This window comes from Canis lupus, chromosome 33 (assembly GCF_048164855.1).
Source record: "Canis lupus baileyi chromosome 33, mCanLup2.hap1, whole genome shotgun sequence".
Classification (NCBI taxonomy): domain Eukaryota; kingdom Metazoa; phylum Chordata; class Mammalia; order Carnivora; family Canidae; genus Canis; species Canis lupus.
Window position 1 is genome coordinate 21,284,532 of NC_132870.1, and position 22,520 is coordinate 21,307,051.

Consider the following 22,520-nt stretch of genomic DNA (forward strand, 5'->3'; position numbering starts at 1 on the left):
AGACACAGGCAGAAGAAGGAGGCTCCATGCAGGGAGCCTGGTGTGGGACTCGATCCCTGGACTCTGGCATCACGCCCTGAGCTGAAGGCAGGCGCTCAACCGTTGAGCCAGCCAGGCATCCCGTTAGTTAAGTATTTTAAAGATGTTTATTTACACTACCTTATGGAGGAGATGAAGCTGGTACTCTTTTACATGGTGATGCTACTTTAAATTGGGACGACCTTTTTGAAAGGAAATTTGACAGTCTGTCTTGAGCTATAAAAAGGCTCATAAATTTATTTATTTATTTATTTACTTACTTACTGAGAGAGAACCCATGTGTTTGTGCGTGCATAAGTCAGGAGGGTTCAGAGGGAGAAGGAGAGAGAGAATCCCAAGTGGGCTCCATGCCCCAGTGTGCAAGCAGTGGGACTTGATCTCACATGCCTGAGATCACAATCTGAGTCAAAATCAAGAGTCAGACATTTAACCAACTGAGTCACTCAGGCACTCAACTTGTAAAATATTTTATTTAAAAAATGTATAAATTCTGATTTGGGGGAATTGTTCCATATGTTACAAAATATATAGTATGCATTAACAGCATTTTGCGTGCTTGCTATAGCCAAGATGTTCTTTTTGTTTTAAGATTTTATTTATTTATTAGAGAGCAGGAGTGGCAGGGAGGGGCAGAGGGATAGAGAGAAGCAGACTCCCCACTGACCAGGGAGCCTAATTATGGGACTCCATCCCAGGACCAAAGGCAGATGCTTAACCAACTAGGCACCCCCAGGTGCTCTTTTACCTGCTTCTTTTACCAACTCATTTAATTTCTGCAACAACTCCATGAGGTAGACACCATTGTTGCCTCCATTGTATAGGAAAGGAAACTGAGGCAGAGGTTAATTAACTTGTCTAATGTTACACAACTTGTAAGTGATGGAGTTGGCATTTTTAGTCAAGAAGGTTTGCTGTGCTCTAAACTACTATTTATACTGGCTATGGGAAGTGTAGAAGTATATTATTAAATAAGGGAAAAGTGACAGGCATGTAGTTATTGGTTGTAATTTTTTTTGTAATTGAGAAAACTTAATTTAAATTTCTAGTAATAGTGGAATTGCCAGTAAAATTATGATATATTTCATGAATCATATTATATGCAGCTGTTTAAAGATTATTAGTCTGAAGACTGTGTAGCAGTATGGAAAGAAATATCATACATGCTATGACTCACTGTATTAAAAAATCCAAGTAAAATAAGACTGATTAAGGAAAACCAGACCATTTTCTTAGAGGTACCTTTGTTGTTCTATATGAATATAATGATTAAATGTATTTGTAAGTACTTTATCATCTCTTAATTATGTTGGTATTCCTTTTTTTTGGTCATAGGGATACAGGCTTGTTATATAAAATAATTACATTAAAAGTACATGTTAATACTTTATTTTATTTTAAAGTATTTTTAACAAAAAGTAGTTAATTCTAAATTAGAATCATAATATTTGTGTATATTTATAAATATTTGTAATATGTGAATTTGCTTTTCTTTTACAATTATCAGTAAACTGGTTTGCAAACAGTCTGATGTATATTGTTTAAGATACTATTTATTACTATTTCTAAAGTATAAAATATCAAGTTCGTTAGCATAGGTACAACAAATTTTTTCACATTTTTCAAATTTTAAAATCAGGTTCGTTTGCATATGGGTTAATTTTTTTCTTTTGTACATTCTAAATTATTTTCTCTGTATTTTAATTTATTATAGGCATGTATTGCAAGAAATTGTTATCCTTCTCCCCTGAATTATTATAATTTTCCAAAGTCTTGTTGTACTTCAGTGAATGAAGTTATCTGCCATGGGATTCCAGACAGACGGCCCTTGCAAGAAGGTGATATTGTTAATGGTAAGAAATATGTAAGTGTGACTTCTGTCCCCATCAGTGAAGCAGCAACAAGGTTTTGGGAGTCTGACAATGACTAGTGTTTTGTTTACTTGCTACCTATTTTTAACTTAGTCTTTTGTGTTTAAATTTTAAAAGAAATCTTAAATCTATGGATATGGAAACTTTTTTTTTTATGATTTTAAGATAACTGCTTTTTTTTTTTTTTTTTTTTTTTTTTTTTTTTTTTTTTTTTTTTTTTAAGATAACTGCTTTTAAGATACTTTTAGTATGATAGGTTTGGTAGTACATGAGTTTCTTTAATGCCAGTTATTTTATGTGATTGTTAAAAAGGTGAAAGATGTCAGTGAAATGTGGAAGTAATGTTATTTCAAGTGAGATTTTACCCCCTCTTTTCCTTTTAGTGCACTAATGATTTTGAAGAGATCAGGGCAGACTTTTTAGAGATAAGGAGAAATTTTTAGCAATATATGAAGACCCTAAGAAGAAAGCTACATTCTATAAGAAGTGCCTTCCTTGATGTGTTAGAGGTCCTGAAAGTGGCTGTAAGGACCACTGTATTAACCTGCCTTGAGACTGCAAGTGCAGAGGAAGGAGATGCCAAGATATTTCTCTCTGTGATTAAAAGAAATATCGACAAAGAAGGTGTCCCTAGATGGTATATTTAATATTGGTTAATAACTTGGTCTCTCTAGGAATCAGATACCCCGTCAGATGGGGAAGCATGAGCCCATATGGTAAAGGCTGCAGGGAGTGCCCTGCTGTGATGCTGGCTGGGAGTGATAGTGGAGACAGCTGACACTTCTTATCCCGGTTGTTATTCTTTAGTTAGGGTATCTCTGTATGAAGTGCCATAGGTTTTGAGTGGTCTGGCCAACCCTGTTTTTTTATACAAACACTCTTATTTTGATTACATGTGTAATGCGTGAGGTTTTTCAGGAATATATGTGTCATGCTGGCAAACACACTATTGTGATACTTTAGGTTGGTTGAAAATTCATGGTTTAAAAATACTAATTTAATGTGTACATTTAGTGTTTTATAGTTATATACCAGTAGTCGTACTCTAAAATATGAGGACAGTGGGAAGGATGAATTTTCACAGTTAAGTGAAGGGCAAATGAGTCTCTGAAAAGTAAGTTTAGAATAGTGTAAGTTTTCCTATTTGCGGATTTGCTAGGAGGAAAAAAAAATCTCGTCAAAGATGGAAAGTGAAAGCAATATTTTCTGTTTAATGTCAAAATGTAGCACAGTCCTCCGTTTAATGCTATTAATTTGGCTTATTGATCTTGCATGAATGTATCCTCAATACATTTCTTCTGCCACACCCGATCTAATTACTACTATACCTAGAAAAGCCCACCTTCTAACTTGTGCTGCATGACCATGTCCCTTTTCTCCACAGTGAGTTCAGTTGCATTACAGGTGATAACTGTATATCCATTAGTGTCTAATTTAAGAATGCAGAAATTGTCTTGCTCACGAAGCTGCTTGCTGCTGTCATGTTGGAGAAGTGACTTCTATTTTGAAATAAAAACAAATGTGGTCTTTATATTTGTACTTTATATTTGTTGTTTTGCAGTGGACATCACTCTTTATCGCAATGGTTATCATGGGGACTTGAATGAGACGTTTTTTGTTGGAGATGTGGATGAGGGAGCACGGAAACTGGTGCAGACCACGTATGAGTGCCTGATGCAAGCCATCGATGCAGGTCAGCATCAGTGCTGGCACCCGCTAGAGCTGCTGTTGTTGTGATGGGCCTCAGATGGCTCTTGTTGCATTCCTTGTCCCTGCCAGTTTTGCCTCTACCCTCCCTGAGTTAGCTTCAGATTTTAGCACTAACTGATTTATGGGTGATTTGGGAATTTCATTTTCTTTGGCTGATAAATGAGGAGGAATGTATAATATTTATATGGAACATGATAAATGTATAGGAATGTATAGTTCTTGAGTGCAGTTTTTCTTCTATTTTTTAATTCTGTCATAAGTATTATGTTCTCTTTATAAAAAAAACCAAGATGCTAGATTATGAGAGAAAAATGAATGATCTTCCCGTAATACTTTCCTCTTACCTTTTTATATTTTTTTTCTACTTTTAACATTTAGGTTTTTTCTCCCTTGTGCATTAACAGACAGACACAGACACACCACATACACCTATGTGTATCTGTTTAGTTAGGTTAAATGGAGTTACAGTATTGGTAGCATTCTGTAATTTGATACTTTCTCAGTAGGATCTTTTTGTTTTGTTTTGTTTCTAAAGATTTTATTTATTCATGAGACACACAGAGAGAGGCAGAGACACAGGCAGAGGGAGAAGCAGGCTCCATGCAGGGAGCCCGACGTGGGACTTGATCCCAAGTCTCCAGGATCATGCCCTGGGCTGAAGGAGGCGCTAAACTACTGAGCCACCCAGGGATCCCTTTTCCTTTCTCAACAAGATCTTTATGATTTTTCTAAATTAGTATATGTATCTAATGCATAGATATACTCCCTTCTTTAAATGACTATCTATTATATCCAGAGTATAAAAATTTCTACAGCTATTCCTCTACTGGAAATTTGTGTTTTCTAGACGTCTTGCTACTGTGGTGAATAATAATTTTTTTTTTTTAAGTGAATAATACCTTTGAATAGAGATGTATTTCTGTAGATTTTTTCAAAGGCTGTCTTTGTCCATACAAACAGCCCATTCAGATTTGTTTGTTTATTTGTACTGGGTCTTATGAGGAGAGAGAAAGAATGGCTTAGTGGGAATACCAGCAGACTATTACTTTAAGAGGGCAGTTTGAGGGCAAACAGTTTTTTCAGTTGAAACCCACAACATTTTAGCTCTATTGTTCAGTGTATTATCTGTACCTGACGTCCCTTTCCCCACAATAAACCTGATATATCAACAAAGTATTGGATGTTGACCAGGTTCTTTGGCAAGCACATAGTTATCTCTGATGACATAGATTTGTTATTTTTATTGTTTTGAGTCTGTTTTAACATGGAAGATGTTGGGAGATGATGAAACTTTCACTAATAGAGTTGGAGGAATGAAAAGTGAGAACATGATATTTTTATCTATCAATGTGTGAGATTTCTTTTTTACTTACTCATTTTAGATTATTTAAAAACTAATATTCTTTAGTTTCTCATTTGTGGAAGTGGTAGTTTAAAATAATTTTTAGGGTTTTTGCCAGATAATGCCTTCAGTGTGTATGTCCTTTTTGCTTTTCTGTGAGCTGATTGAAATAACCAGACAGGTGATCAAATGTTGTTTTTACAAAGACACAGGAGTAAAATTTGCCAAGAAACTATCAGAAACCAGAATCTTCCTAACAGTGGCCAGGAAAGAACACAAGTTGCTTAGTCTCTGGAAAGTGCTGTTAATACCTTTGTGTGTAGCAGTCTTGCCCCTTGTATTCTACTAACTTGGCTGCTCGGGGTAGTGCAGCACAGTAGAGAGCTTGACTCTTGTTGAAATTATCCTTCTAGAATAGGGCTTCTCTGCCTATGCATTGTTGGCCTGGTGAGTCTGCTAATTCTTTGTCATAGGGCCTTCTGTGCATGGTAGTATGCTTAGACACATTCTGGTCGTTACCTGCCGGATGCCAGTTACCCTGGCACTCCTACTTGTGACAACCAGAAATGTCTCCAGATTTTAATGAAGTGCTTTCTTGGGATGAGAATTGTTTCTAGTTTGAGAATTAGGACAGAATCTCCTCTCATGCTCTCCCATTACCTTTGATTTTCTTTGTTGTATATTATGCAAAATGGGTTAAAATTTTTGCTTCCTCTCCCACTACTGGGGCTGATAGGAGGTCTTAGATTGGAATGCAAGCAGATCATTATGAAAGTCAGCATGGTTCCTTAAAATTATTAACTCCCCCTCCCCCCCAGCAAAAGTCAAGCTGGAACGTATAGTTAAAATCGAGTATATATTGATTGAAATGATTCCTGGAGCTGTTTGCCCAGAGATTTGATTGGCTGGTTGTCCAATCAACAGAGATTTGATTGTCCTGGGGTCTCAGTGCTAGGAGAGCCATAACAACGAGAACCACTCTGTTTTGGTTTGTATTGAAACAGTGGTAAAAGTCATAAAAATTAAGCAGAGGAGGAAGAATGTAGTTAAAAGTATCTTTCTATATCCTGTCCCCAGGATTGTGTTCTGAGGCAACTATGAATAACTTTAGGATCACCTTTATGGGGGTAAAGAAGCCCAGGGGAAGTAATTCTTTGAGGTTGATCAGAATGAAACTGAGGACAAGTCAAGTTACTTTCTGGACGTTCCTTTTTCTCCTGAGGCTCTGTACTCTCCTTACTACTTCTGTTCACTTTAAAAGAGGAGCACACTTGGGGAACCTGGGTGGCCCAGTTCGTTAAGTGTTCGACTCAATTTTCACTTCAGGTTATGATCTCAGGGTTGTAGGATTGAGTCCTTCGTGCATCAGGCTATGTGCTCAGCAGTGGAGGTGGAGGGGGTCTACTTGCAATTCTGTCTCTCCTCCTTCTGCCCCTCTGCCCTGCCCGACACGTGCTCTCTCTCTCTAAAAAAAGGAACACACTTGACCTTAGAGGAGAGGAAGAGATGCGTGTTTTCCATTCTTTTGTTTATTCAGAAGACAAAAGGTGTATGTCCCTAAAACCCTTAGCGTACTGCACCCATGTCCTTTTATGCACCCAAGGAGGAAGCATAGGTGCTACTGGGTTGAATCTCAACTTTGCCATTTACTGGCCATATAGCATTTCTGTCCCTTGGTTTCCTCATCTGAAAGTTTTGTATATATATGTTTCTATGTAGCATATAAAGCATTTAGAAAAGTTCCTGGCACATAGATAGTAATTACTCAGTAAATATTAGTTATTATTATTTTTTGTCATTGGTCTTCTTTCCTTTCAGTGAAACCTGGTGTTCGATACAGAGAATTGGGAAACATTATTCAGAAGCATGCCCAAGCAAATGGGTTTTCAGTTGTTCGAAGCTATTGTGGGCATGGAATCCACAAACTTTTTCATACAGCCCCCAATGTACCCCATTATGCCAGTAAGTACTATCCAAAGATTTGATCTTTGCTAAGCATTTATTCAAGAGATATTTATTCGAATATATAACAGGACCTACTATTTTGTATTTATTAATCTATAAGCTGTTATAAATGGACCCTCAAAATATATTTTTGCTCATAACACACTATATGTTCATATCTTGCTCATGTTAACAGTCCAAAAGGTGTGTTTGTTGTTGAGGATGGTGATAGGTCAGTTATTCTGTGACCCAGGTTCTGTTATCTTCAGCCTATCTTTCAAGGTCACTTTGGGTTACTCTTCTAATCTGTAGATACTGGGAAGGATGGGGAAAAGCATGAAATGGTATGTGTAGGAGGTTTTTTTTTGTTTTTTTTTTATGAGTGTAGCTAGTTTTATTTTTTTATTTTTTAAAGATTTTATTTATTTATTCATGATAGTCACAGACAGAGAGAGAGAGAGAGAGAGGCAGAGACATAGGCAGAGGGAGAAGCAGGCTCCATGCAGGGAGCCTGACGTGGGATTCGATCCCGGGTCTCCAGGATTGCGCCCTGGGCCAAAGGCAGGTCCTAAACCGCTGCGCCACCCAGGGATCCCTGTGTAGGAGGTTTTAATGCACGAGCCTGGAATTGGCATAAATCAATTATATTTACTTTTCATTGGCAGGAATTCAGTCACATGGCTATGCTAACTAAAGAAGAGGTTGGGAAATGTAATCTAGCTGTGTACTCAGAAGAAAAGTAAACTAGTTTTAGTGAATAGATCACAGCCACTGCCATGGGTCTAGCTATCAGTATTCTGACTCCTTAAATGAAATTGGTTTGGTTTGGTTTGATTTCATAGTGTATGGCAAATGCTTTACTATCTGTTGGTATAAATACAGGGGAATAGACAAAAGACCTTTCTTTAAGTTCAGTACTGTCTGATAGAATAACAAAGGAAGTGTGGACAATTAATGTCTTCCAGAAGCCTTTTTTCTTGGAGAGCTAAGACACACAGGAATAAGTCTGCTATTTAGTGCTAAAAAGGAAAGCTGTCCACAGAAACTGACCTAAGAAGGAATTTAACAAGTATGTATAAGTTATTGCAATATAGACATTTTCACATAGGTTTTTGTGAAAGCTTGTTTTCTCATCTAGAACAATAGTAGGGAATGGTACCTATCCTCGAAGTGTTACTAGGAGTGAGAGAATACATGGAAAGCACTTAATATTAACTCTTGGAATGATCATGATGATAATGATATACATTATTTCATTAGATCACCACATCTGAATAATTTCTTAGCCTTATTTATTTATTTGTTTACTTATTTATTTATGTGGTAGGCTCTATGCTCCTCGCACCTTGAACTCACGTGCTTGAACTCACAATCCTGACAACAAGACCTGAGCTGAGATCAAGAATTAGATCTTTAAGCCACCCAGGTGCCCCGTTAGCCCTGCTTTATAGAGCAGATTCTGCAAAAAGAAAGGGAAAAGGGAAGAAGGAAAAAGGAAGGCGGTCAGATTCTGTCCTTAGAGAAGTACACTGTTTACTCAGGTTCACACAGACCAGTAAGGAAATGCTAGAGGTAGGATTGGCGCCTGGCTTCTGTCTTTCTAGAGGCAGTCTTTTTCTGTACTTTGTGCTGCCTAGTGAGGACTGAAGCATTGGGCGCAGGTCCTGTGGGAGAAATACGGAATGGTTGAAATCGTGGTTTGGTGGAGAAGATGGGGAAAAATATTCCAGGTAGAGGGGAATCATGAGTAGGTGCTTCACGGTGAGACTGAACGGAGACCAGGTAAGCTTGGGCTGAGTATTTTGTGTTAAAAACTAACAGTAGGCAGTTCCTGACCAGAGACATTTGACTTCATTTGTAGGGATTTGCAGAAACATTTTTGAGAAGAATGACAAGGTGACATAAGTTCGGGAAGACAAATTTGGCAGTGGTGTCTAGGACGTATAGCGGGTGTGAGAGCAAGTCAGGCTAGATGTGCAGGCAGCCTGATCACAGCTGCTGGTGCAGGTCAGGTGTGAGCTGATAAAATCCTAGGTGTCACTAGCTGTGAAGAAAAGGGAAATGAGTGAGGAGCCTCTCAACGAAAGAAGCTGGAGAAGCAGTTTAGAGCACAGCATTTGGTACATATCAACATTTATTAGCAGACCACAAAGTTCTTGTTTAAGCTGTGAATTGTGCTTGAAATAAAAATTAGCAACAGAAAGTAAGTAACCAACTTAGTTCCTTCCTGATAGGCCCTGTAATCACTGGATATAGCCTTACATTAGCAGAATAGAAGTAGCTACTCTGATTACAGTGATACATGTGTATGTTTCTAGGTGTGTGTGTAAAAAGAGTGTGTGCAGGGAAGGGGGTGGAGAAAGTCCCTTTACTTAGGGAATTGAAAAACTCAGGTCTAGATACAGATTATATAAAGACAGACTGAAGAAAATAGAATTTGTGGGAGAAGAGGATATGGATCAGTGATAATAGTGTTTGTAAAACACATAAAACCATTTAATTAGGAATAAAAAGCAAAAAAAAAAAAAAGGAATAAAAAGCAATTCTGAAAAAAGAAGCAAAGACCAGATATATACTTGTTTTATGCATTTGATAACGTTTATGAAAAGTCTAGTGTAAATTAGGTTTATATAAATTAAAATATGTTGTGATCACTTTAGGGAGGTGTAAAAGGAAACTGCTGAGTCTTTGTACAGAGGACACTTTTGAAACGTAAATGATCCCGCCTTTGGCTTGTAACTCTGTGGTATCCCTAACAACTGAAGGTGGAACTAAGAAATTGTATAACTCCCCTACACCCTTCTGTGTAAGAGAAGTCCTTGTTAGATTAGAGTGATTACTTTAAGTCATTATGGTTGGGAAGTAATGATGATAAGACTCTACATTTAGAACGTATTTTATAATAATTCTGTGAGGTAGGTGGTAGAGCAAGTACAAATTTTTTAAAAAGTACTCAGCCTAGTATCTGCAGTAGTGTAGTCAATCAGAAAAGGTATATTTGCAGAGTGAGGTATGTTGAGAAACTGAAACTGTGAGTCAAGTTGAGTGAGAGATGTAATGTTTCTAGAATAATGAAGTCAGTGGCAAAAACAGGAGTGGAACTTAGAGTTCACTGTCCACTAGTAATATATTCTGAGGCACATTATGTAATTTAAAAATTTCCAGTGGTCATATTTAAAAAAAGTAAAAAGAAATGTTTTATTTAATGCATTGCATTCACAGTATTAACATTCCAGCATTTTGTCAATGTAAAAAGGGTTGAGATATATCACATACTTTGTCTTTGAACTTAGCTTATTTTTTTACACATATAGCCAATACCATTCTGACTAGCCTCTTTGCAGGTTGACAGTGGCTACATGCAGCTAGTGCTAATGGTAAGGGAACAGCCTAGCTCGAGATATCTTTATCCTTTTTCTTTCTAGGACACCACACTGATACTCTTGATATTAAAAAAATATATAAAATTAAAAAATATATTTTTTGTAGTAAGTTATAGATCATTGGGAGAGAAAATTCATGGGATTAGAAACAAAGTCAAAATTATTTTTTGCCTTAGATTTTATGACAATCTACAAATGCCAGATTTGGAAATCTGCAGTAAGTATTTTTTGGTACTACCTAAGATAGTAGAAAGAAGCATGATAGCTGTTCATTAGGGAAGATGTGCAGGAATGTAAACGTGTGGGTGATATCAGACCATACCTATGGAGAATGGTGTGTAGTTGATGCAGCCTCTGGACACGTGTCCTTCATTACCAGAGTCACCGTCGTGAAGACTAGCCTTACAAGAAACCCTGAAAGCCAGTGCTTTTGCCATCTGGTGGTAGGCAGAGCAAATGCAATCGTTCATTTACTGATGTTCACATCTGTTCTTTTTAATTTGAACTTTAACTGGTATCTCCACTTTTGTCTGAGATTGTCTCAAAAAGATCTGTCCCTATTTTTACCTTTTGGCCTTTTTTGGAGGAAGGCAGGTCTGGATACTTTAATTTGTAGTTGTGTTTTTCATGATGGTCCTGAAAAATCATCTCATGTTAGTGAACAACGTGTACTCTTACAGTGAGCTGTTCAACAGTACAATGTTGATTTTTTTGCTGCATGTTCAGAATTTTTTTCCTCTAATTTCAGAAAATAAAGCAGTTGGAGTGATGAAGGCGGGCCATGTATTCACAATTGAGCCAATGATTTGTGAAGGTGAGAAAAAGGGATGCTATAATGTTCTTTAATTAAATTTTTATTTACTTTTGATTACCCAGGATCAGATTAGTAGTCTGCTCTGTGTATTTTTATGTTGGTTCATTTCCACTTCCTGTCCCATCTCAAACTCGATTCAGTGTCCTGTAGAGAACTGAAAGTCATAAGGGTTGGCAAGAAAGCAGTACTTTCTGCCTGGGAATTCTCGTATCAGTAGATCCTGAAGTACTTGAATCGCAGTCCGTTTCCATAAAAGATGCTGTCAGAGGTGCATTGTAACAATCCGGAGACTGTCAACCCTGTGTAGCTCACTTGGCGGGGTGCTAGGGGGAGGAGGAAAGAAGTAGTGCTACCCACTTAGAGGCAGACACAGGTATATGCTTTAATTCTCCACAATTTATGAGGTAGGTGCTATCCTCATTATATAGAAGAGGAGACTGATCCTTGAAGAAGTTACATAACTTGTCCAAAGTCACTTAGCGAGTTATGTGACAGAGTTTGTCAGACTCTAAACTCATGAGCTGTTCTGCCTCTACAGAGTCTCTGCTCAGGTCATCAGGTGGGATCATACAACTCTCGTGAAAGCACAGCACAGACACATGTAGTGCTGGTACTTTTATGTCCTCACTGTCACTTCCCTGTGGCAGGCTTGTGGCAGTGATGAAAACCCAGTGTCATGATGAGGACTTCTCACCCAGATGGTCAGATGTTCTCTTCACCTTTTTTTTCAGCCAGTTTTCGGTTGGGATTAGAGGATACAGTGAGGCAGTGGTAGTGGGGCTGGTGTGTCCTGGGGCCTTATTAAAGGATACCTCCTTTCTGGATCCTTCTGGTCTTCTTTATGACCTGATCTTAGGAGTGGCATCCCGTTATGTCTGCCACATTGCAGTGACTTAGAAGTGAGTCACTAAATCCAGCGCACAGACTTCTTTATAACATGATCCTTTGCTCCCTTTTCTGTAAAATGGAAATGACAATCTTTAACCTGCCAATTCTCTAGGGCTGCTGTTGTAAGAATTGAGGCAATTTATAGCAGCACAAAATACCCGGTGAACTTTAAAGGGCTGTACAAAATGTAAGATATTGTTTTTGTCATCTTCATGGAATAAGAATATAAAGTTCTGATCATGTGGAACCAATTGCAAGAGCAGTAAGTATATTAGAAAGGCAAGAACCTGAGAGGAAAACATTTGGATTATATACCTATTTTCATTAACTGGCACCTGGTAGGTGAGACATAATGTGGTATTTCCAGGTATAAGCAAAGAACTTTCCAAGGAGCCTGGTCAGATAATCATCAAATTATAATGCATATATGTCAGTGTAACTCCTCTAGGTTAAATCCTACCTGTGGAGCGGGAAGTTCCAAATCCAAAGAGGAATTCGAATTTCCTCAATAATATCCAGATATATCTGATTTGAAATTAGTAAAGATCATGTTTTAAGCAGATCACAATAAAGTCAGAGAAATATTATATCTTAAATCCAGTTATAAAAGGCTTACTCATTACATCAGAAAATACCCAGTCACTCATCTTTACATGTTTGACAAAGTGTGAGTTAACATTCTTCAAGCTGACCTCATATTCTCTTTTTAGGCTGGGATTAAATATTGCAAAAAAGTAGGTTACTTTACTGTAGAGTTTATGCTCTGGGATTTTTCTGAGTCGGTGAGACCTAAGTTTGATAAAGATTACTCAGAGTGAAGAATGGATTAATTTTTTTGGAGGGGATCTAATTTGGAGACAAGAAAGTAAGTCTCTGTAAACACTTTTATAGTAGTATCCAGAATTGTAGAATTTTCTCATTTTATTTCTACCTCCCCTCCTCTACTCTCCTCTCTCTCTCCAGTGTGGTCTGTTTCAGGCTCTTTTCCCTGTGCTTTCATTTCCTAATTCTCTAGTCCCAGCCCCACCCTAACCTGTTTTGCCTGATTGTCATTTCTTACCTTCTCTCACCAACCCGTTTCTCTTAGCCCTTTCTTTTGGTTACAGGGATGTGTGATCTACAAGAATTGCACAGATTATACTCACCATCTGTGTGCCTCCCATTTAAAAATAATATCAGGAATTAAATGCTTTAATGAAAGATAAGAAGATTATTTTCTTCACAATACACATTGGCTGCAGTTTAGTCAGATACCAAAGTTATAACAGGAAAGAGCTCAATTCATTAATTCAACTTTTAACTCACACTTTTGTAAGGAATAGTATCAGTATGTTTCCTAAAATGAAACCCAGTGCCTTTATTTTGGAAATATCATCTTGATTTGATATTTGGGAAGTATAAAAAATGTGACGTTCTAACACACCCGAGGAAGTTTAAAATATTGTCATTACTTCATTGGACTAAAGACCAAAATGAAGTTGAAAAGACTAAGACAGTTGAAGTATAAATAGGAATCTTTTATTATTGTTTTTACTGAAGTACAATTGACACACAATGTCATGTTAGTCTCAGGTATCCAATAAACACACTGATTGGCCAGTACGATGACTCAGTGCTCATCAGGATAAGTATAGTCACCATCTGTCACCCAACGGCATTACAGTATTATTGACTATATTCCCATGCTATACTTTTCATCTCTGTAACTTACTTATTTTATAACGAAGTTTGTACCTCTTAATCTCCATTATCTATTTCGCACCCCTACCCCCACTCTACCACACACCTCCTCTCTGGCAACCACCAGTTTGTTCTCCGTATTTAAGAGTCTGATTGATTATTCATTTGTTTTGCTTTTTATGTTCCATGTTTAAGTGAAATCATAGGGTTTTCTTTCTTTCTCTGACTTATTTCATCTAGCATAATGTCATTTAGGTCTATCCATGTTGTAGCAAATGGCATGATCTCATCTTTTTTTCTTTATGGCCGTGTAGTATTCCATTGCATATGTATACCATACTTTCTCATCCATTCATCTATCAGTGGACGCTTGAATTGCTTTCATATCTTGGCTATTGTAAATAATGCTGCAATAAACATAGGAGTGTATATATCTTTTAGAATTAGTGGTTTTATTTCTTTGTATAAATACCAGTAGTGGAATTACTACTAAAATTAATTAATTTTTTGAGGAACCTCTGCACTGTTTTTTACAGCAATTGTACCAGTTTGCGTTCCCACCAGCAGTCCATAAGGGTTCCCTTTTCTCTATTTCCTTACCAACACATGTTATTGCCTTTTTGATCTTAGCCATTCTGACAGGTGTGAGGTGATATCTCATTGTGGTTTTGATTTGCATTTCCCTGATTATTATGATATTAGGAATCTTTTCATGTACCTGTTGACTCTTTGTGAGTCTTCTTTGGAAAAATGTTTATTCAACTCTTCTGCCCATTTTTAATTAGATTATTTGTGGGTGGTTTTTGTCTGTGTGTGTGTGGTGTTGAGGTATATAAATTCTTTATGTATTTTGTATATTAACCCCTTATTAGATATATCATTTACAAATACTTTCTCCCATTCAGTAGGTTGCTTTTCTGTTTTGTTGATGGAGTCTTTTGCTGTGCAAAAGCCTTTTATTTTAGTGTAGCTCCAATAGCTTGTGTGTGTGTATGTGTGGGTATTTACCTATTTTTTTTAAGGATTTATCGATTTATTGAGGGGGGCAGGGAGAGGGGCAGAGGGAGAGAGAGAGAGAATCTCAAGCAGCCTCTGTGCTGAACTTGGAGCCCAAGGTGGGGCTCAATCTCATGACCCTGAATCACAACCTGAGCTGAAACCAAGAGTTGGAAGCTTAACCAACCATGCCACCCAGGCACCCCCAATAGTTTATTTTTGCTTTTGTTTCCCTTGCTTGACGAGACAGATTCATAAATTTGTTGATGAAGCTGATGTCAAGAGATTATTGCTTATGTTTTCTTTTTTTTTTTTTTTGCTTATGTTTTCTTTAAGGAATTCCATGGTTTCAGGTCTTACATTCAAGTCATCAGTTCATTTTGAGTTTATTTTTGTGTATGGTGTAAGAAAGTGGTCCAGCATCATTCTTTTGCATGTAGCTGTCTACCATTTGTTTTTTTTTTGTTTTGTTTTGTTGTTTTGGTTCATTTATTTTATTTATTCGTTCATGAGAGACACACAGAGAGAGAGAGGCAGAGACACAGGCAGAGGGGGGAAGCAGGCTCCATGCAGGGAATCCGATGTGGGACTCGATCCCAGGTCTCCAGGATCACACCCCAGGCTGAAAGTGGTGCTAAACCTCTAAGCCACCGGGGCTGCCCGCTGTCTACCATTTGTAAATAGGAGTCTTAATAGGAGTCCAAGGATATAGGAGTACATGCAAATGCACTTACCTAGAGAGTTTTTTTAGAAAACTGAGTGATAGAATTAAGAAATTGTTCTTGTTGTTTAAGGTGGATGGCAGGATGAAACCTGGCCAGATGGTTGGACTGCAGTGACAAGAGATGGAAAGCGGTCTGCTCAGTTCGAGCACACCCTGCTGGTCACGGACACTGGCTGTGAAATCCTGACCCGGCGACTCGATAGCACGCGGCCTCACTTCATGTCCCAATTTTAATTTCTCCCAAGATGGCACATCTCAATAATACCTTCTGGCTGTACTATGCATTTTATTAAGAGTACAGAATGGAAGAGGAAATTTTTATTACTTGTTTTGTTTTGACTATAGATAAGGAAGGACTACAGCATTGGATGTGTGTCCTCCAGAATTTGTCTTGGGTCTGAAAAAGCTAAGAAGAAGAAAGGAAATATTCTCAACTCTTCAGTGCTCCCCTCTTCCTCCAGAAATCTCTGCACCCCTGTTTTCTCACTTGGCCTTTGAGCACTTTTTACTTAAACCTGCTTCTAGTTGCTTTTATCACTGCCACAACTGGGCCAGCAAGAGCCAGCTGCTCTCCAGGTGAATGTTGAAGAGGAGAATCCTTGAAAGATTAGCAACATATGTTGTTCCAGATTTTTTTTTATTATATATGTATACATTTTAAACTCCATGTATGTAATTACCAGACACTATATGACCTGGGCTTGTGTTGATTCTGCTCTGACAGGGTTCTATGCTGTCATAAGTCGACCCCTAGTTTGCAGTGATTTATTTCCCCATTGGGAATCGGCCTCCCTCCTTCCCCATGCTAATGATTTACCCTTGTAATTGTGTTTAAGGAAGCACTCGGTCAGTGAGACCTCCTCTCCCATGTGGACTCTGTCAGTGAATGGATGTGGCAAAATTTGCTTTGGAAAAGGATTATCAGGTTTTTAAAAATCTTGTTTGTGGTAAAAATAGCCATGCTCCAGATAGCTGGCTCTTGCAGAGCATGAGAATTTTGTAATACATTGCTATTTTAGACCTCTGTTTGGTCGAAATGGAGGGGAAAAGCTCCCTTTCTTCCCCTTTATTTTATTTCAAGGGCACACCTTGAAGACCCTCAAAGAAGGGCAAACATTGCACTGCAGAGGTTGATGGGAAGACACAGTTCTGAAATCTCTTTAGCAGTGGGCAGAGTTAAGTGGGCTGTTCATTTCTCACATTTAGTAAACCTGGTAGTGATGATAAAGGAACATTTTTCAAGACTGGACCTGTTCCCTTGCAGTAGAGATGCACCTGTCCTTGGCGTGTTGAAAACACACTTTACCTTTACATAGTTGTGAACCTCATTAGAAACAGCCTCAGCTGCCCACTGTCTGTGTTCCTTTCAATAGTTCAGTCCAAATGGGAGTGGATCCAGCGAACACATATCAGATCAAAGTTATTGTCATTGGAGTATACTTGATTGCTGGGTATCTGGTAACTTTCTTGTAAGATAATTTGATACCACTGACATGTTATATGAGAACATCTTTCCCAGAGTGCCTCAGACCTTTATTGCTTTAAGAGAATTATGATGATGTTTTCATTACTTTATTATTTTAATGATTTAGTGAAGTGACTGAATCTGGTATAGACTTTTTTGGGGTATGTGTGTGAAGTTTTTTATCAAACTGTAATATTTGTGAATGGAATGCCTTGCAATATGAATGTTAATATAATGTGTAAAGGGAGATTAAAAGTTTGAATGATTATCCCACCGTGTAGTCATTAACTTTGCTGCATTTATGGGGGATTTCAGAGGACAGTGGTGGGAATAGGGTGGCTGATTTCATAATCTGAAATAAACTCATGACCGTTTGAGTAAAAAGAGTCTGAGTTTAATGACTACACAAAAAATTCCAGTACCGTTTGGTTCAACAGAGTCTATCAGCAGCATTTGAGATGGAACCGTATTTTTGAGAGCTAATTTTAAGACAATGATGAATATTTAGGGGACCGTTTTATGTATTGATCATGGAATTAAGAGCGAGAGTTTCTTTGTCTATCATTAGAAAATAAGCTCAAGAAAGAAAAGTCTTGATGGGATAGTTTTTTTTGTTTTGTTTTTTGTTTTTGTAAAAAGGTGAACCAACACATTGGTGATGCTTTCTTCGATTTGGGAGATTTCGAAACAATATAGGCTGTAGTCTAATTGTAAATACCTAATTTCAGATGTTTATTAGATTTAGATGAAAACATCAATTGTATCAGCCAACTTTTCAAAATAAGTCAATATATTTTTATTTTTTGGTGTTAACTTTTAAAATACTACATATATTTTTTCCTGCTATTCCTCTGTCCACCTTGGACTTATAATTTAGAAGCAAGGGAATATGTTTGCCATTTATCTTCATTTTAGGTCTTATGATAAAATGGATTAAGGTACATGAGAATCCATTCATTAACACTTTTATACCACTTTCTACAAGCAAGAATTACTTTTAAAGATTTTATTTATTCATGAGAGAGAGAGGCAGAGACACAGGCAGAGGGAGAAGCAGGCTCCATGCAGGGAGCCCTATGTGGGACTCAATCTTAGGATTCTAGGATCACACCCTGAGCTGAAGGCAGATGCTTTAACCGCTGAGCCACTCACACGTCCCCACAAATCAATTAATAGGAGGAGGGTTAGGAATTTGTTTGCCATCTTAGCTTGATTCTTTTGTCTCAGAACCACTTTTTTTTTTTTTTTTTAAGATTTTATTTATTCATGAGAGACACACAGAGGCAGAGAGAGAAGCAGGCTCCACGCAGGGAGCCTGATGTGGGACTCCATCCCAGGCCTCCAGGATCACACCCTGGGCCAAAGGCAGGTGCTCAACTGCTGAGCCACCCAAGCATCCCTGTTTTTTTTTTTTTTCTGTATGGTTAGAATTGAATGCCTGGTGCTTCACTTTGCTAAGGCCCCCCTAATCATCCTCAAGGTATCTGTAAGCTGTTTCTTCTGAAAAAGATTGTTCATTTCCAACTTTTTATTTTGAAAATTTCCAATTTATAGAAAAGTTCAAAGTATACTACAAGGAAATCATCTTAAATCCTTTTCCTGTGTTCAATGTTACTTTGCCACATCTCTCTCTTTAGACACTTTCCTTTTGAAAGAAGTGGCTCCATACTTCACCCATTACTATTATAGCATGTCTCATGCAACATAAGCAATTTCTTACCTGGTCATAATACAGTTACCACACCCAAGGAATTTAACATTGATACAGAATTATCTATAGTACATAAACATGAGTCGCAGTTTTTCCCAAGTGTTCCTTAAAGCTTTTCTTCTTTCTTAAAATCCAAGATCCAAACCCATGGCATTTGGTTGTCCTGTATCTGTGACTACATGTGTCCTGTATCTTTATTCTGGAACAAGCCTACTTTCTTTTTTTGTTTACATTTATTTTTAATTTTTATTACTGATTTATTTTGAGAGAGAGTGTGTGCACATGTCCGTGTGTAAGGGGAGGGACAGAGACACTCATACAGACTCCATGCTGCTAGCAGAGTCTGATGGGGGGGGGGGGGGGCTCGATTCTAGGACTCTTTGATCATGACCTGAGCTGAAATCACAAGTCAGATGTGTAACCAGGCACCCCAAGCCTACCTTTTTATGAAATTGACACTTAAGAAAGCAAGCCAGTTAGCTTGTAGATTCTGTATTTCTTAGTTTCTCACGAGTAGGTTCAGGATAAATATTTTGGCAGAAGAGTCTATTGATGGTATGTGGTGTATCTCATTCATGATGTCACATAATATCAGGAGACACAGTGTTAATTGTCACATTGCCAATATGAGTTTGGTCACTTGCTTTGCCAGACCTTCCCATTTTAAGAGTATTTTTTTCTGGGGCTCCTGGGTAGCTTAGTTGGCCGGGTGTCCACCTTCAGTTCAGGTCATGATCCCTGTGCGCCTTGTGTTTTCTGTCAAATAACATCTTAAAAAAAAACCTCTTAAGCAAATAATCTGGGAGGAGATAATTGGAGACCATTTTGGTATCCTATTCACTCCATGGTTTTAACATTCACTGATAATCCTTGCCAGAGTCTACTGTTTTATTACATTGCTGGCTGCAAACTGAGATTTTCTAAGTCTAGCCTTCCATCTACATTTTTTAGCTGGCACTCTTACAAAGAAGCATTTTCCCCCTGTCCTATCTACTGTTTTTGAGTATCAGTGCAAGCTCATCAATTCTTAAAAACTGTATTTACTGTAATTGTTCCAAATTTGGCCAGCAGAAGCACCTTTAAGCTCATTCATGTGTCATTTTGACCTGTGCCTACCAGTCTTTGGGCACTTTCTTGCTTTTTGCCATAGCAAAGTGTAGGTTCATCATATAGCTTTCCTGTCCCACAGTGGGATAGGCTGTTTCTCCAAGGAGCTCTGGAGCTCTAGTTTTTTTTCATGAGGAATGGTATTTGGAAATCAAGATTTGGGTACTACTGTGTCATTGTTTCCAGTCATTTTCAGGGAACAGAGCCAGGAAATGCATTTTTTTTTTTTTTTAAATCATGAGTTCATTCTGATACCTTTTTTTTTTTTTTAAGATTTTATTTATTCATGATAGACACAGAGAGGGAGGCAGAGACATAGGCAGAAGGAGAAGCAGGCTCCCCATGGGGAGCCGAATGTGGGACTCAATCCCAGGACCCCAGGATCACTCCCTGAGCCGAAGCCAGATGCTCAACTGCTGAGCCACCCAGGTGTCCCCATTCTGATACTTTGAAATCTAACACTAATCTTCCTCACCTTTTCCTGCTTTGTATTTGTATTTCATAAACTGTGAACTACTTTTAAACAATGAATACAGTGAATGTTGGGGGCAAAACATACAGTAGGAGAAATGAGGATATTTTATTGGTCTGGGAGTTAGAAATTTTGGCACTGTTTGAGATCGTGTGATAAGATTGTGTCTACATTTGGTATTTGACTTCTACCAAGCTCTATGGCTACAAGAGGAGCAAATTATGCCACTTTGTAATGTGGATGTGTGGCCCATTTTCCAATAGAGAAAAACATCTGGACATTAATGCCTTGGGAGCAAATTGTTTCACAGTGTAGGCTACATTATGCTAATATCCTAAAAGTTTTCAATGTGTTTCATTTAAAAAATGAACATCTAAGGAAAGGTCAACTTTGCAACACAGTTCATGGAAATTTTCTGGCTCTCCTGAATTTGAACTCTGAGAAGAAGCAGCCTTTGGTGGCAGCCTTCCCCTTTATCTCTTCTTTTGGGTTGTAAGTATGAAAAAGAAAAACAGTGGTTTGTATGTGGTGATTTTGAGAAAAAGGAAGCGGGAATAAGGTGGCCTTGGCTACCTGTTTTTTATTTTGAGGACTCTGAGCAAAAACAGAAGTGTCCGTCTATGGCGATTCTCTGGCTGTATTAAAAAATGTGTCCACACTGGTATATCTTATTAAATGTGCCAAAAAGTAAGTGGAACACTGAAGAAGAGCTTCCTGGAAAGTTATCAGTAATATGTTTGTTAGAGCTCCAAGTATTTTAATAATTTTAAAAAATAGATGTCTCATCTTTTTACCAGTGTAAAGCTTTTAGTAGAGTAATTGCTTACATCTCCTGGTTGCTTAGCCCTTTTACTGTTACCCCAGCACCTCATCCCACTCTGAGAACAAACATGCTAACACTTTCCAAAACTTGTAGGTACATTTGTATTTTGGTGTCATGAGAAGAGCACAAGACCAACAATCAGGACTCCAGGGCTCTGATTTCTCTAGGTTTTTACTTGGTTGCTTGACTAGGACAAATCGTCATACTTCTCTGTCGAGTGATACCGTAACGTAACAACTGTTTTATTATATAGATAGTGTGACTGAAAAAAACAAATCTGCATTATTTCAGTAGTTGGCTCAGGGGTCAACAGAAAATTCAGGCTAGAATTTTTGAAACTTTATTAGTAAATCTGAGACCTGAGTGATTCTGCGGAAACAACAGTCAAGGATAAGAATTTCTAGTATGAAGTCGCTTATTAAACAGTGAATATTTTAAAGCACATTTTCACTGTTTATCTTGCTTCATATATCCTGGTTTTGGGAGTCAAGGACATTTCAGTCCATTCTAAACTGGAGGTGGTTCTGTGGTGGATTAGCACTCCTTTCTTAGAAAAGGACCATGTGCAAATTTATGTCATCCCAAGGAATTCTGGTATAATGTCCACCTGATGAAAACCAGTCTTTTTTTTTTTTTTTTAAAGATTTCATTTATTCATGAGAGATAGAGAGAGAGAGGTAGAGACACAGGCAGAGAGAGAAGCAGGCTCCTCTTAGGGAACCTGATGTGGACTTGATCCCAAGACCCCAGGATCACGCCCTGAGCCAAAGGCAGATGGCTCAACCTCTGAGCCACTCAGGCGTCACAACCAGTCTGCTTAAAAGCCATCTCACCTGCTTTGTGCCCATAAAGAAAAGTTCCACCAAAGCAATTTGTATAATGGAGGACTTTGTATGTCCCTGTTCACTTTGTAGTTGTTTCTGTAAAGACACAATTCTTTTAGTTCTATGCATTTATTATCTAAATCTCTCTTTATAATTAATAAAGTGCTTTCCAAATGTGTTTATGGTATAGTTTTTCTAAAAGGCGTTTGCTGACAAAGTATCCAATTTTGCATATTAAACAAAATTGGCTGAATCCAAAGTTGGTCTTTTTTCCTGGGTCAATGAGTGACTCTAAGCCCAAAGAACTGTCAGTTACCTTAGGACTTTGATCACCGGCCTGGCAGATTGGTAGCCAAGCAGAAAATGTTCTGAAGCCTTCTATGCATGGAAAATATGTTCCTCCTATCTCTAGATCAACTAACAAACATGTTGAGGATTACCAGCTATGTATAATTTTGCATTCAAGTGGGATAAATGGAAATAACATGGAGATTTTTTTAGAGGATTTGTTTGGTTTAAGTTGTACACACATTAACGGGTTCCCTGGACAGAGTTTTGGATATAATGCAGTTTTTTCCTGCCTCCTCCTCAAAGCTCATCATTTTATCCATTCCTACTTTATATGTTAGTTCTCTGCATACAATAGAGAACTTGTTCCAAGTCAGACATGTCTGTATATGGACTATTTTACTCCAGTGAACATCAGTAGGGTTAAGTAAAAAAAGTAGCA

The 22,520-nt window shown here is 37.9% G+C and overlaps 1 protein-coding gene across 2 annotated transcripts in view; it reads left to right on the top strand.

Annotated features, from left to right (window-relative positions):
* Window positions 1-17,121, top strand: part of METAP1 (methionyl aminopeptidase 1) — a 67,933-nt gene extending 50,812 nt beyond the window's left edge. For both annotated transcript variants that reach the window (XM_072810746.1, XM_072810747.1), the window contains exons 7-11: window positions 1,751-1,889; window positions 3,469-3,600; window positions 6,778-6,921; window positions 11,035-11,100; window positions 15,459-17,121. In XM_072810746.1, coding sequence (XP_072666847.1) covers window positions 1,751-1,889; window positions 3,469-3,600; window positions 6,778-6,921; window positions 11,035-11,100; window positions 15,459-15,622 — 645 coding nt within the window. In that variant the 3' untranslated portion in view covers window positions 15,623-17,121. The remainder of the gene's footprint in view (window positions 1-1,750; window positions 1,890-3,468; window positions 3,601-6,777; window positions 6,922-11,034; window positions 11,101-15,458) is intronic.
* Window positions 17,122-22,520: the final 5,399 nt, after the last annotated feature.